We start from the raw sequence: 16153 nt of genomic DNA, 5'->3' as shown, positions 1-16153 counted from the left end.
GGGCTTCTTCAACATCAAAAATATTTTTTTTGTCTAGCTTGCTGAACTATCTTGTTCTCCTGAAGTTACACAGAGTCAAAAAGATTTCTCAAACCTACTTCTTTGACTCTGAAACTAATGCCACTAGAGGGAAACATTTCCCATCAGTATTGTTATTCAGTTCTTTGTGACTTTCTACACCTATACATGAAATTACACAGAATGTTCAAAATGAAACATGAAGGATTTTGGCCCCATGGAATTTCCTATTTTTAAAATAGCATTTTCCATATGCATTTTGATAAGATTTTTAATAAAAGAGTAACAGTTCACATATTATAAGCCACTAAATCACATCTGTGTGCACTAATTCCTTTACACAATCATTCTATACAATAGCAAACAAAATCTAACACATTTCCCTTTAAATTAATATAGAAGCACCAGGAATATAGCTTCAGGAATCCATATAATTAACATAACTAGGAAAACATAAATGTATAGAAATTAGTCCTTTCTCTCTGGTCATGATGAAACATCTACACGTAGCTTGACTGTTCTCTGAAGACAGTAACAGTAACACTTCACATACCCAGAATTCAAATATCCCTCAAATATCTATCCACTATCTGCAGTACCGGTAAGGACCAATAAGGAAGCAAAGAAGTCTCTACCAAAATAGATGTTATAAAGCTCATGCACCAGAGCTCCCGCCTTTTACGAAGAGGGTATTGCTGGGTTCTCTACATCATAACTATCATTCTCCAGCCCTGCTGGGAAGATATCACCATCCACATAGTACAAATGAGGAAACCAGGTCACAGAGGAGTCAGGATTCTGTCTCCTTCACAAAATTTAGCAAATGAGGAAGTGAAGAAGGTGGAGAGCTTATGAGCTGACCACCAGAAAGGAGACCAAAATGAGAAAGAATAGACTCCTCAATTATGAAAGTTTATCGAGCAAACAGCCCTCAATATCATTGGAAACTGAAGATATCACCCCAGAAAACATTTTCAAATGATTAATTTTTACAATGGCCCTCATTTTTCACCAAAGAGCCAAACTGTGTTCAGTATCCTCTGTTTAGAAACACAGGGAAGTGTAGGTTTTAAAAGGTTGCTATTTGAATGGTTACATGTTGTTTTGATCATCAATGACATGTAAAGATGGTCACAAAATATTGTTGGTTTATAAAAAATACTGTGGGTTATAAAAAAGGTTATGGAAAGATATGCATCATAATCCCAGTTTTGAAAGAAAAATACATACATACAGAATGATCTGGAGAATCTATACCAAAAGTTATCATTTAAAAAATTTTTGTTAATGCTTATTTATTTTTGAGAGAGAGAGACAGAGCATGAGAGGGGGAGGGGCAGAGAGAGGGAGACAGAATCTGAAGCAGGCTCCAGGCTCTGAGCTGTCAGCACAGAGCCCGACACAGGGCTCAAACTCACAAACTGTGAGATCATGACTTGTGCCAAAGTTGGACGCTTAACTGATGAGCCACCCAGGTGCCCCCCAAAAGTTATCATAAAGTATATATGGATTAATAGATTGTAAGCAACTGTAAGTAGTTCATAATTTTGAAAACCCTGTTTTCTAATCCTTTGTATAACTAATGTATGTTATTTTTAGAATCATAAAAGAAAGCTATGTTCATTCTGAGAAACAAAATGACTTTCCACCTTATATTTTGTATAGCCGATGTTTTATATTCTATAAATTTAGCATTATCTCATACTATGACCTATCTATAATAATATTTACTTTCTTTTTTTAAAAAATGTTTATTTTTATTTATTTTGAGAGACAGGGAGAGAGAGAACATGAGGGGCAGAGAGAGAGGGCAAGAGAGAATCCCAAGCAGGCCCCACGCTGCCAGCCCAGAGCCCCGACACCAAGCTCAATCCCACGATCCTAGGATCATGACCTGAGCCAAAATCAAGAGTCGGATGCTCAACAGACTGAGCCACCCAGGCGCCCCTGTTTACTTTCTTACATGATGAAACTCAATGGCACAAAGAGGATGCCTCCAATCCATATTTGTTCATTCATAAATGTATCCAATTTTTATTTCCTTTTATATGTTATATAGCTTTTCAATTGGTCTAAATACATGCCACTTTTTTGGCCCCAACTCATAATTGTGCCTTGTGTATCCTAGAAGGCCAGCTCTGCCCAAAGGACAGAGCAAAGATTCACCAAAAGAAAAAAGCCTGTAATCATGGCTCATACTTCGAAAAGGAGGAGTATGAAAGGAAACAAAAGGTAGATGGATAAACAATATTTTCGGTTTTTTCATCAATATTAGGAAAACTACTTACTGTCATTGCATTTCCAATAGTATATTCTTTTGCTATAACTAGAGTGGATCCATACCAGAAGGCCAGTGCATATGATGCATATATTAATAGGAAGGCAATGCCCATTGAAATGCTTGCTGAAATCGCCTTTTTAATTCCAATCTTTTTGGCATTTTGTAGATGTTTCTCATACCTACCAGAAAATGAGAGGCAAATGTTGTAACAAGAAAACAATCCACAATCAGAGCCATATTCACCTCCTATACAGTTGGAGGTTTAAGGAAGAAAGCCATCAAAGTAAGAAACTCTTGCTGGGACCCAGCTTCCTGGGAAGTGAACCAATTCAGGATCAGCCAGGACTAGAACCCATCTGAACCTTCTCTTTACTGGTGGTAACTCACCTCCCTTGGTCCCTACAGTCTCCTGTAGCTGTTCCAGTATTGAACGTCCCTCCGGGATATGGTAGAGCTTCACCTTCACCTTCATGGCCAGTATCACAAGCCAACGTTAAGGTGGAAGAAGAGAAACCAAGCCAAACAGGAATGGCATCAAAATACCTTTCAGGATGCCGAAAATAGTTAGACTCTACACAACTCAATTTCTCTTCTCTAGGCAAGAGAAATACCTCCCTCTACTGCCCCATTGCATGAGGGACAGGTATTTTACACTCTACAAGTACTTAAACTTGGGCCTTTGCTGTTGTGTTTTGTTTTGTTTTGTTTTGTTTGTTTTCTGGTCATGCTGATCTTCAACTGTCAAGCCAGGGAACAAGGTTATGAAGTGATCACTACTGATAGGATATGGGTTCTTACTGAATTTTTTTAGATTTTCATTACACTTTCTGTAAAATGGAGTAAATAATGCCTACCTTGTAAGATAATTATGATACTGAAGAACAACATTAGAAAGTAGTTAACACAGTGCTGGTACACAGTTGGCACAACCTAGTAATTCCTATTCCTGTTATTATTACTATTATTGTTTAGAATTTAATCTCCTGAATATTGCTCATTCTATTACACTTTTGAGTAGCAATTAAAATTCATATTACTGGGGTACCTGGGTGGCTCCGTCAGTTAAGTGTCTGACTTCCACTCAGGTCATGATCTCACAGTTCATGAGTTCAAGCCCTGCATCGGTTCTGTGCTGACAGCTCCGAGCCTGGAGCCTGCTTTGGATTCTGTGTCTCCCTCTCTCTCTGCCCACCCCCCCTCAAAAATAAACATCAATAAATAAGTAAAATTCATATTAGTGGCTTCTAGGATGTCATACAAAGGTACAAATGTTTACCATGGGTCTGTTAAATTATAATTTTTTTTACATCAATTTAAATTAAATCTACCTTTCCATGCTAGAAACAGCAAGTGTGTAAAATCTAATTTGGGCTTCCTAAAATTAGGGGGGAAAACACAATGTATATAAAATGATACTGTAGAGAAAATATATAAAAATAGTGTGTTTCTAACAAAAAACAAATACCATTCTTTTTAGTTTAACCAAATGAGATATTGAGCATATATTAGTTTTTTTAAAAAATGTAGTTGCCACCAAAAAGTTTCTTTGTTTAATTACTTAAAGCAGCCCCCTTTCCAGCATGCTTTCCTCAGTCCCGGGCACTGCATTCATTTAGTAGAGCAGCGTCCCTGGGGAGACAGCCAGCATGCCGCGTCCAGCACTGTGATGAGTCTCGTGTGGCTGGGCCCCAGGACCCAGGGAGATTCAGGCCAGCCCCGTGTGACCCCCAGGCTGTGGTGACAATGGTGGATGTGCTGTAATTACCTTTGCTTAGGTGGCTTGCTTACTGCGGCTAATGGAGCGGTACTGATTACATTCACGTCCTGAGGTCCGAGGGAGGGTTAGTGTGCTCTGTGTGGGCTATGTGTGCAGGAAGCAGCAGCAAGAGAGAAAAAGGAAGAGATTAGAGAAAGGAGCATCGCGGTTTTGAAGAGGGCTTAAGGAACAGAAAAATAGAAAACGAAAATGGAGGGGATTAGGGGAACTGTTGCTTTCAATGCTGGAGTATTTCCAGAGAATTTCTCTTTCAAAAAGTTGTAGGTATCAGGAGTCCCACAGAATGGCAAAAACAAACAAACAAAACAAACAAACAAAAAACACAGAATCATACTTTCACTGTATTAGGGAATGTTATTTAAAGAAAACTGGTTGGGGACATTAAAGTAAGGCAGCCTAGCCTTTAGCAGCGGGCCTTGATCTGGCATTTTGGTTTTTGTATGTCAGGTTCCTTTAGAGCAGGGTTCTTGGCCTGGGATCCATGGTCAAGGAATTCGAATGTGGAAAAAATTATATAATTATTTTCACTGACCTATACCTGAAATTTAGCATTTCCTTGGATTATCAATGCAGGCAACAAACCCTGGTAGAGTTAGCAGTAACTATGACTTTGTTGCCAATAGAAATCCTGGATCAGTTTTATATCATGTTACAAGTGATACAAATATCTTGAAATAACTTTTACCTGTATTTTTCCTTCAGAGTTACAGTAGTTATTGAACCTATAGTTCGCTCTTATTAATATGTTACCAATGAAAGCACATATATACTATATCGTAATTTAAAAATATTTTGAAAACTATACTTCATTATAATTGGTTTCCTTGGTAATCCTATCTATTTCTGTCTTAGGAGTTTAAAATCATTACTCTAAGAAGGGAGTCCATAGGCTTGATCAGACTGCCAAAGAGGTCCACGGAACATAAAACGGGTAAAAGCCCTGCTTTAGGGGCTGACGTTAAACTGTGTATTTTGTGGGGGAGGGATTAATACTAAGAAAAGGAAAGCAGCAAACACATACCACAGAAGAATGAGCAACAAAAAATATAAAAGCGGACAGAGAACCTTCCTGACCTGTCCAGCTCTTTGTTCTGGCCCCCAAATGCTATCACAGTCCTGATGGCCCCCAGAGCCTCCTCTGCCACAGCTCCTGCTTTCGCATATGCAGCCAGTTCTTTGTCACTAAATGCGGAGAGTATCTGGACAGAAGAGAAACATTCATGACTTTTGTATGGGGAGAAAAGTTAAAAGGCAGACTGTCAACTCTTCATTTTACTTTTTCTTTCCAAAGTCTCTCTATCCCTTCCTGAAAACTGAAGTCACTAAGTGAACGACATTCAGTGTACCAGATCCAATGGCTTCTCCACCCCCTACAAAGGCTAGATCTGACCCACCCTGGTGATCTGCTCCCCAAGAGTAGTCAGGAACAGAAAATCCACATATAATTCTCTAATACATTTTGAGGAATAATGTCACGTTCCATATCTACTATGTTTTTTTTTTTCTCTTCTAATTGCAAAATAAACTAAACTAAAATCTTAATGCTTTGGAAAATCACTATTCTTTCCTTTATTGTGTCATGATTTCTAATTACAGTAAAACCTTGATGTGTGAGCATAATTTGTTCTGGAAGCATGCTTATAATCCAAAGCATTCATATAGCAAAGAATTTCAAGAACCATTGGCTCAGTTGTGACCATGTGACATTCGGCATCACGGACTACTAATAGTGCAAGACATGACTCATTTATCAAGTTAAAATTTGTTAGAAATGTTTGCTCATCTTGTGGAACACTTGCAGAACAAGTTACTCACAATCCAAGGTTTTACCGTACTATGAACACAATACTTCCAGATCTACTCATGGGCATTCTAAGATGGCTAAACAAGACGCTGCAGGAGAAAGGTAAAGAAATAATCCAAATAAAAGGGATACAAGTAAGTTACTAGATAAATCATCAACCTCCAAAAGAGAGAAAGTTGTCAGAAAAATTTCTCAACTCTACAGTATTGTCTGAAGTAGAACAGGTTATACATATTTTATAGCAAGGCAAGACTGGCAGGGTGCCACTTAACCATCACAGGTAACACTTAAAAGTAAATAAACCCGAACTTTAATTTTCTTATATTCATGCAATGGTTTGGAAGAATGTTATGGTTTAAACTTGTGTTTCCTTTATAAGGACATACCGTGTAAGTAGTTTAAACTGCTATGCCTGACGATTTACCCAAAGCAATAAGAGCAATGAGAAAAATCTGTGAGGTAATAACTGACATTTTAAATCACATCAGAAATAAGTTTCTTCATTACAGCATTAACAACATGCTTCTTATTGTGGTTTCAACCGACATGGAACACAGATCTGCACAACTGCAAGAACCAGAGTCCTGCATATTAAAAATAGCTCTTGTATGTGTGGCCTGACACACGTGAAAACGCCCCGGTTTCACACACCTTTGCCCAGACAGCTGCAGAGAGTCCCAGGATAGGGCTGATGGCCATTATCACGAGGGTGAGCTTCCATCCTCTAATGAACCCTACTATGAATCCTGCAAAAAACGTGGCTACTGCTTGAAAGAACATTCCAACCTTGTCACCAATTCCTTCACTGATTTTGGAGATGTCACTAAAAAAGATCACACTAAGTGGTTACAGGCAGGAGATCTTCGGCTGGAAAGCTGAAGTAGACATCTAACAAACACACAGACAGGTAAAACTTGTTCACGCTACAGCAAGCCACTTTCACAGTCCTAGCCTCTTGAACGATATTTTTCCTCACCTAATTACTGCACAAAGGAAGAGTTTCAGGATCAGTTCGTGCCTCTAAGAAGTTAGTATCATTAAAGTTGATACTACAGAACGAGTTAATCCTGTCTGAGAAGGATTAGCATTTTGAACATATGAGTCAATTTGTTTAAAAGCAGGAGTTAGGAAGGGCATCTCAACGGTAATCGGAAAGTGCCACTGGCTTCTACCCCGGGCCTGCTTCTGAACTCACTCTATTCTCCATTTAGCAGCCAGTGTGATCCTTTGAAAACGCAAGTCTGAACGTGTTACTCCTCAGACCAAAAGCTCCCAATGGCTGCCCATTTCACTCTGAGTCAAAGCACAAGGCCTTAGTGAGGTCGAACCAGGTCCTAAATGTCTTGACCTTCCCTCCTTTTTTACTTCATTTGCTCACTACACTTGTGCCAGGGCCTCCAGTAAGAAAAAGTTTACCATCTATCTCCCTCTGCGGGAAAGTAAGCAACGATGACAGTGAGCTTAGTCTTGTTCGCTGGTATAATCACAAACATCTAGAATAGTGCTTGGCACAAGTAGCCCCTCAAATACTCGTTGAATAAGTGAAGAGCCAACAATTAACTAAGAAGAGTCTCTCTGTGACTTCATTCACACATTTACTTTTTCATTCAGTCATCTAAATGGAATGTATAACATCTGTCAGGCCCTGTGGTAAGCTCCACTGAGAGATAATATAAGATGAGAGCACATCTTCACATTAGCCTACCCTACCACTGAGGAGAACAAACTAACATAAGGAAAATGCATTGTGGCACAGGCTGTAAATGCTAGAAAGGGCTATCAGTTGATCTAGTCCCAGTACGTATTAAACGCTTCATCTAGTAATTGTTTTAGATTTAAAATCTAACCATGACAAATGTTCACATAGTTAGTGGTTAATTCCGTTATGAAAGTCTGACATTAACAATACACTTACTCTGTTAACCTTGTATTCAGTTCAGTAGTGTCGCTGACATCAAACCAGCTTATTTCTTGTCGTAGAACAGCGTGAAAAAACTCCTGCCTAATTTTCCTGACTTGCCGGCCGGCTGCCAGAGTCCAAAATGAAACCTGTATATAAGCAGCAACAAGAACCCCAGCACCTAATCCTGAGTAATAATATGCATATCTGGAAAATAATTAGAAAGTTTCTTTTAAATACTGTCCTTTTTTCATCCCTTTCAGGAAAAATCTTCAGAATTGGCAATTAAGTTTACTGAAATCACAAAGATTGTGTAGGACATCATAACAAATACACATTAAAATCTTTTCTCTTTTCCAGAGGCACCTAGGTGGCTAAGTCAGTTAAGTGTCCAACTTCAGCTCAGGTCATGATCTCATGGCATGAGTTCGAGCCCCATGTCGGGCTCTATGCTACAGCTCAGAGCCTGGAGCCTGTTTTGGATTCTGTGTCTCCCCCTCTCTCTGCCCCTCCCCAGCTCGCACTCTTTTCTCTCTCTCTCAAAAATAAATAAGCATTAAAAAAATTTTTTTAGCCTTTCCTCTTTTCCTAAATTTTAAGAGGATGATGGCAAATCTATCCACTTGAACTATCAAAGAAAACATAATTTTTTGTTCTTAACTACAAAAATCATGACATTAATGATTTTAAAACTGATACTGACAATTTATAAACATGGTATGTTTTTTGTTTCATTATTTAGATTTTATATTTGTATATCTGATCCTATTGAAAAACTTCACTACTATTCACCAATTACAAGTTACAGGAATAAAGAGACCAAACATGTGAAGTGGGTCTTAGTGTAACTTTTCTCATATTGTTTACAGAAAGAACTCCCCCCCCCATAACCTCTTCCTATTTGGCAGAATTTGAAAATATTTTTTTAAGAGTATGCTAAATATGTCATAAATTCATACTAATTTTGAGTAAAGTCTTAACTAAATTACAGGAAAGTTAGTACCTTTAAAAGAACAAATTCAGTTTTGACATTTTCAAATACATTTTTGATATAGTTTTACAAACTATTTCCAGATAAAAGCCTTTTGGGTCTATAATAGTATACAGATGTGCTCATTTAAATCAGCAACATTGATGGATAAGTAAACATACAAACATTATGTTACAGGCTCTTGAGATTTCTATTAGATCAAACTACTGTATCGATATTAAATTTACTGACATTGATAACTGTGCTGTGGTTATGAAAAGAATATCCTGTGCTTAGGAACCACACTGAAGTTTTTATGAATAAAGGGCCATGATGATGTATGCAAGTTACTTCAAATAGTGGATGTGATGGGGGTGGGTATAAATGATAACAACAGGTCGAAGAATATAACAAAAGGTAAAGAGCATACAGACACTTTTTTATATTCTTAAAATTCTCTGTAAGTTTGCCATTATTCTCAAATAATACATTTTTAAAAGTACATCATAGGGGCACCTGGGTGGCTTAGTCAGTTAAATATCCGACTCTTAATTTCCACTCAGGTCATGATCTCAGTTTGTGATTTCGAGCCCTGAATTGGGCTCTGCACTGACAGCATGAAGCCTGCTTGGGATTCTCATTCTCCCCCTCTCTCTGCCCCACTCCCACTCTCTCTCTCTTAAAATAGTTAAATAAATGTTTTTAAAAAGTACATCATATTTATATATATATAAGTACCTACATTTATATATCATAACTACATATATATCAGCCAATTACCTAGTCATTTCTTCTTCCAGAATTCTGCCTGGATTTAGCGTTGACAATGAAAAATTCACTAAATAAAAACAAAACAAAAAACAAAAACAAAACAAAATAAGACATTTTTGAAAGGCTAAACTATTAACAGGCATTACTAGGTTTTAAAAATCTTTTTTCCTTTCACCCTCAATGAATTCTTTTCACTTTACTCAAATAAAAAATCCAAGGGTTTAGATGCAGGACATCTCTAGGGTCCAGATGGGGAAAGGTGGCCCTTCCAGGTTCGCCGCAGTCCTGGAGAGCTTGGGCCTTTAGCAAAGCAGCTTTCTGAGGCAGCAGAGAGGAGCGGATACAGAAGACAGAGGAGGAAAAAATAAATGGTCTCAATAGAAAACACAGGATTTAAGGGGCATTTTTTCTTAGTGGCTAAAAGCACTTTATAGATAATTGTTTTTGTTGATTTTATTTCAATATATGCGTGTTTTCCCTTACATGTTGCCTTTTGTGGTAAGTAACAGAAAGACTGAGTTACATCCATTGTAAAGGAGGGAAAATTATATTGTCTATTAATTTGAACTAATTTGATAAAACTATCAATGTGCCATTTCTGTTTTAATAATAACAAGCACTTACTGAACATTTATTATATACCAGGCTTTGTTCTGAACACTTTACATGTACTAATTCATTTAATTTTCACCACAATCCAATGAGGTATGACTACTTTATGAATCCCCCTTTCACAGATGAGGAAATTGAGACACAGACAAAGTCACTCATCCAAAGTCACACAGCCACTAAGGAGGCTGAGAGTCCTAGCGCTATACATATAGTTCCTAAGTTTATACTACACTGATTGTTTCATGTGGTAAGGACTTATTTTCACTTTTCAAAAAACACAAAGTGGAAGGGGCACCTGGGTGGCTCAGCTGGTTAAGCACCTGACTCTTGGTTGTGGCTCAGGTCATGATCTCACAGTTCATGGGATCAAGTCCCACATCAGGCTCTGTGCTGACAAAGCAGAGCCTTCTTGGGATTTTCTCTCTCTCCTTCTCCCTCTGCCCCTCCCCTGCTCTCTCTCTCTCTCTCTCTCTCTCTCTCTTTCTCAAAAACAAATACACATTACATTTAAAAAAAAACCCACTAAGTGAAAAAATAAAAAGGAAACAGCCCGTGTCCACTGCACTCACAAAATAATAGGACAAAATGTCACCACGGTGTTGCGGACAAAATATACCAGGGTATTTACCATTTACCAGGACTCTAGGAGAGAAACTAGTCTTTGTTCCTTTAACACATGGAAATAATCCAAAATTCATGTTTTCTGCATGCAGTGTATCTTCCTTAGCTTCTTCCAAAGAGGGCTAAGATTGAAATGTATTTAAAACTTAAACTACTGTCAGAATCAATTACCAGTCAGGATCTATAACCAGGCACGTGGGCCTGACTGTGGCATAATTTCTCCCTCAATATTGCAACTTCTGATGTTCACAGGGAAGTGTTTCTGCTTTTTAATCTGCTTTTTTAAAGCTATCAGATCCTTAAGGAATCATACCCTATTTTACTTCTGTTCTAATCAGTTCAGTTGTGTGTGCTCATTTCCTCCCTGGGTTCTTCTTTTTTTTTTTTTTTAATTTTTAAAATGTTTATTTTTGAGACAGAGAGAGAGACACACACACATAGCAGGAGCTGGAGAGGGGCAGAGAGAGGGAGACACAGAGCCCATTGCAGGTTCTAGGCTCCGAGCTGTCAACAGAGAGTCCAACATGGAGCTCAAACCCACAAACCATGATATCATGACCTAAGCCAAAGTCAGACGCTTAACCAACTGAGTCACCCAGGCGCCTCCTCCCTGGGTTCTTAAATACGGCAGCGTTGGGATGCCAAATTGGAACTGTATTTGGAATTAGAGGCAGACAAGCTACCTAAAGCTGGGTATTGGTGGAAATCATTGTTCAAACCTTGGGAAAATACCACATATATGTGTATAGGGCTAGTTTCTCCCCCAGAACTTAAGATATCAGGTAAAATTTAAATGAATTTTACTCTTCTCCAGTGTTTACCTCAAATGTTTAAATTCTCCCAGTGAGGATATTATAACTCAGACCGATCCTCCCTCTTAGGAAATAAGAATCTATGGGCATTCAAAAGCTCTGTTCTCAGAGTCGAAGCTGAGAATGGCAACCTAGGTCTGGGTTAGTAACCCAAGGAGCTCCTAGGAGAGTTTCCGCTGCCTAAGGACTAAGGTAAGGCAGATGTGTGCTGATGTGTTCCCCAAAAAGTCATAGGACTCTAGATCTGGAAATCTCATGGGATTCTAGATCTAGAAAGGGCCTAGGTCTGGTCTTCTCAGATGTTACCTACTCTACCCTAGTCTCATAAATAATCTCCAAGTTGTTGTTGGGGGTTCTCAATGCCATCTGCCTGTTAGACTCACATGTGGAGCTTAAAAAAAATAGAGTTGACCAGGCTCCATGCAAGAATAGTTAAATCAGAACCTCTGGTTGAGTCTAGAGCATCACATTTCTAAGAAGTACCCCCACTTGATTCTTTTCAAGATATATTTTTTTAAATGTTTATTTTTGAGAGAGAGAGAGAGAGAGAGAGATCGAGAGAGAAAGCACAAGCAGGAGAAGGACAGAGAGAGAGGGAGAGACAGAATCTGAAGCAGGCTCCAGGCTCTGAGTTGTCAGCACAGAGCCCGACACAGGGCTTGAACTCACAACCGTGAGACCATGACCTAAGCTGAAGTCAGACCCTTAACCGACTGAGCCACTCAGGCGCCCCCCGCCCCACCTGATTCTTTTTAAAACAAAATTATTTTTGAGAGGGGAGTGCAGAGAGAGAGGGGGACAGAGGATATGAAGCAGGCTCTGTGCTGACAGCAGACAGACCAATGTAGGGCTTAAACTCACCATCCACGAGATCATGACCAGAGCCAAAGTGGGACACTTAACCAATTAAGCCACCCAAGAGCCCCTCCCCATTTGATTCTACAGCACGAAGATGGATAACTCCCACTCCGGTCTGCCTGAATGCCTCCCAGAACAAGGAAACGGGGAATTCTTGAAGTTGCCTATTCCTTTCAGAGACCTCCCATAAAATCTTTTTTATGGATGAAGAAACAGAATATTAGAGTGGTTATTTCATTTCCAAGTTTTGACAGCTACTTTCCCCCAATATTTATTGATCATTTACTATGTTCCAGATGCTTTATATAAATGGTCTCATTTAATTCTATCAGTAAGTTTATGATTACCTTTCAAAGATGAGAACAATAAGAATTACAGAGGTTAAGTAACTTGCACAAGGTCATACAGCTGGTAAGTAAAGGGCTTAAATAACTGTACATCTTAAGGATTACAGGGGAGATATTACAGAGTCCTGACTGTCATGTTTAAGTCTCAAATCAATGTCTGCCTTCCTCCATTCTGCCTAGAACTTCTCTTATCTTATGGAAATATTCAGCACAAAACAAATAGCTAATGTTTATCCAGACCACTTAGGCAGTATGTGCAGTTAGGTAAGGTAACGGGTCTCCAAAATGCCTTTTCCTCTTAACCATGTAGCAACGCAAAGGTGTGCGGGGTATATTGATTTCTCTACAAAAATTTCCAGCTCATTACAGTCACATAGACTTGACATAACATAGATAAAGTTCCTGATACTCTGCATAAAAATGTCTCCTATGACTCTGTCCTTAACGTTTTGGACACAGAATGTGCACCTTTCTGCACAACTGAATCATTGTGAGGGAACAAACCTTGTCACCAACTAGGTTTATTCTGTTGACAGGATGGGCTCTGTTCACAGGATGGACTCTGTTCACAATTATTCACTGTCAAACCTTGTAATTTAAACCTTTTTTTCTTCCAACATTCCCTTCTTATTGGCTCCCATTAAGTCCAGCTGTCCAAGAATCCAACAATTCTAAGGAATAGACTTTAAATAAATATCATCTCTATGAGATGAGCAAGAGAGCTCAGCTAAGGCTAAGTACAGCTAAGTGCCTGATCTTGTCTCAATCTCCATGATTTCTGCTGAACTCTACAACTCCCAACATACCAGGGAACTCTCTGGATTTAGATTGAGTATGAAATTTACAGATTTCATTTTCTCCAAAGAGGTATGCGAATACTATATTCACAAACTACTGAAGAGTGGACATTGGAAATTAATAACATGTGAGGGGCTTCCTACTGCAAATCATCCAAGACAGCCTATAGGCCTGATGACAAATGTGGCTATAGAAGACCAAGGGTCATTTCATTTGGTGGCTACAGAAACTACGTTGGCAACTCTGGGGAGTTTACCAGCCCCGCAATCACAGCTTTGTAAGTGACTTGCTTATGTCATTTCCCAGAGAGACCTTGAATTTGGCACTGGGCCCAGCACATGGCACTATCTGCCATGCCCAGCTCAAAGCAATCTGGTTGCATAATTAGAAACAAGTAATAAACAAACAAACTGTTCCAAATAAGAAAGTTGTGGAATTATTCTGGTGTCAGTAAAACCAAAAACAGGACTATTAAAATTGGCCCAAACACTAACTCATCTGTGCTAAGTGTGATGCATTATTTTAAGCTCATTTTAAAAAATGTTTAATTGAGATAAAATACATAACAAAACTTACCACCTTAACCATTTCTAAGTGTACAATTTAGTAGCGTTAAGTATATTCACATGACTCAGTAGTGTTAAGTATATTCACACTGTTGCACAATCTCCAGAACGTTTCATCTTGCAAAACTGAAACTCTATGCTCATCAGACAGCAACTCCCTATTTCCCCCTTTCCCCAGGCCCCAGCAGCCACTATTCTACTTTCTGTTTATAGGAATTTGACTACTTCATATAAATGGAGTCATTCAGTATTTGTCTTTTTTGGGACTGGCTTATTTCACTTAGCACAATATCCTCAAGGTTTATCCATGGTGTAACACGTCAGGATTGCTTTCCTTTTTATGACTGAATAATATTCCATTATATATATATATATATATATATATATATATATATATATATATATAATATTTTGTTTATCCATTCATCCATTAATCTAATTTTTTAACCCTGAGTTGAAACCAGCTTTGACTGATGTGTCCAAATCTGGGCATCATCCTGCCATATATAGAAACACATAATAGACCTATAGATCTTCTAAGAAGTAAAAGGACAACAAATAGAAAATTCTTACTCCTCATTTCCTTAAAGACTTTTTAAACTATCCTATCTTGCTCCAATTTTACCTTTACAATGTTTGTGTTAAAGTTTCGGTCACTGGTCAAACAAAGTAATCCATTTAAAACTTTCCCAAACCCATTTTTGCTTTTATAAGAAAACCCACATTTTTACATTGGGAGTATAGTTGGGTCCTGAGCATTGTTTGGATGGCAGAAAGGTCTGGGTTTGAATCTGTCCTAACCCCCACCAGCTATGTAATTTTGGACAAGTTATCTATCCTCTCCAAGCCTCAGTTTCCTCATATGTTACAGAGTATAATATTACCTACTGTGAAGGATTGTTCTTGTAAAGGTTAAGTGAAATAGGACCTAGCATATAATAAATACAATAAAAGATTACCATTATCATTGTTATTTTATGATAAAGAGATTCTTCTCAGAGACGACAGTATTTGAGCAAAAATAAAGTGTGCTTTTTTTTTTAGGAACTTTAATTATTCAAAAGACACTTTTACCAGATTTCTAAAAGATATTAATATTTACATAAACAGATCTCATTGTATGAATTAAGCAATCATATTCTCTTAGGTAATTACACTTAAGCTCTACACTGCTAACCAAATACGTAGCCCTGAATCAGTAAACACTGAAAACTCTTGCTGATCTAAATGATAGAGTCCACTTTTTCTCAGGTATCTTTGCTATGTTAAGCTGCCTTTCCTTTATCATTTTTTTTCCCTTAGACTCCACCATCTGTGTACCGATAAAGTTTCACTCAGTGTTATCCAGCCTAGCGCCCACAGGGTCTCTTGGGATCCCGGAACTGAGCCATCAGGCTTGGTAGAAAGGACAGAAATCTTTCTTTCTGTGTTGAATCTGGCCACTATGAAAATAACTCTGTCCATTGGAACCGGAATCCAGAGCTGTTGCCCAAGTCCCTCTTACAGATGACATTAACTTATGGGACCCCTTTGGCTCTTCAGTAATTAATACTCCTCTGCATGAGTTTCAAAATACATCATTCTCATATTGAAACCATTCACTCTTTAATGAAGTGTTATATCAAGGTTCAGTCAACCTGGTTGATCCAAAAATTAGAGACATAAAATGGTATAATTTTAACAGAAAGGGTGGAGGGAGAAAAAAGAAAAATAAAACCAGAAACAGAGCTACAAGCCAAGTATAGCTAAGAAGTAATCCCATGCTAACTGAGGTATTTTGAATTCTGTCAGTAATCACTAAAGGGAGGGACATAATCTGTTATAGTTCCACAGCCTTCAAGTAAAGGGACTGCCCTGCTTTATTGAGATGCAAAGCTTTCTGTATATTTCCCTATTCTGTATTAAAAGTCAAACAGAAAAGTCAAACATACACCTATTTGTTGAAACTTAAATGAGTATTTGAGGAATTTTCTGAGAATTTTATAACTCCATCAGTGATATCTAGAGTCACCCAGGAA

General features: G+C 38.2%; 1 protein-coding gene across 7 annotated transcripts in view; it reads right to left on the bottom strand.

Moving 5' to 3' along the window:
- Positions 1-16153, bottom strand: part of LOC131509448 (phosphatidylcholine translocator ABCB4) — a 75337-nt gene that overhangs the window by 52108 nt on the left and 7076 nt on the right. For 4 of the 7 annotated variants that reach the window (XM_058725199.1, XM_058725198.1, XM_058725196.1 and 1 more), the window contains 5 exons: positions 9531-9588; positions 7796-7987; positions 6532-6703; positions 5151-5275; positions 2307-2478 (listed from right to left, as the gene is read on the bottom strand). In XM_058725199.1, the coding sequence (XP_058581182.1) occupies positions 2307-2478; positions 5151-5275; positions 6532-6703; positions 7796-7987; positions 9531-9588 (719 nt within the window). Of the gene's footprint in view, positions 1-2306; positions 2479-5150; positions 5276-6531; positions 6704-7795; positions 7988-9530; positions 9589-16153 lie in introns of those variants that run through there. The other 3 variants (XM_058725201.1, XM_058725200.1, XM_058725202.1) reach the window with 3 other exon arrangements.

Source organism: Neofelis nebulosa, chromosome 4 (genome assembly GCF_028018385.1).
Source record: "Neofelis nebulosa isolate mNeoNeb1 chromosome 4, mNeoNeb1.pri, whole genome shotgun sequence".
Classification (NCBI taxonomy): Eukaryota; Metazoa; Chordata; class Mammalia; order Carnivora; family Felidae; genus Neofelis; species Neofelis nebulosa.
Note: the sequence above shows the minus strand (reverse complement) of the source record. Positions and strands in the feature narration are given on the sequence as shown.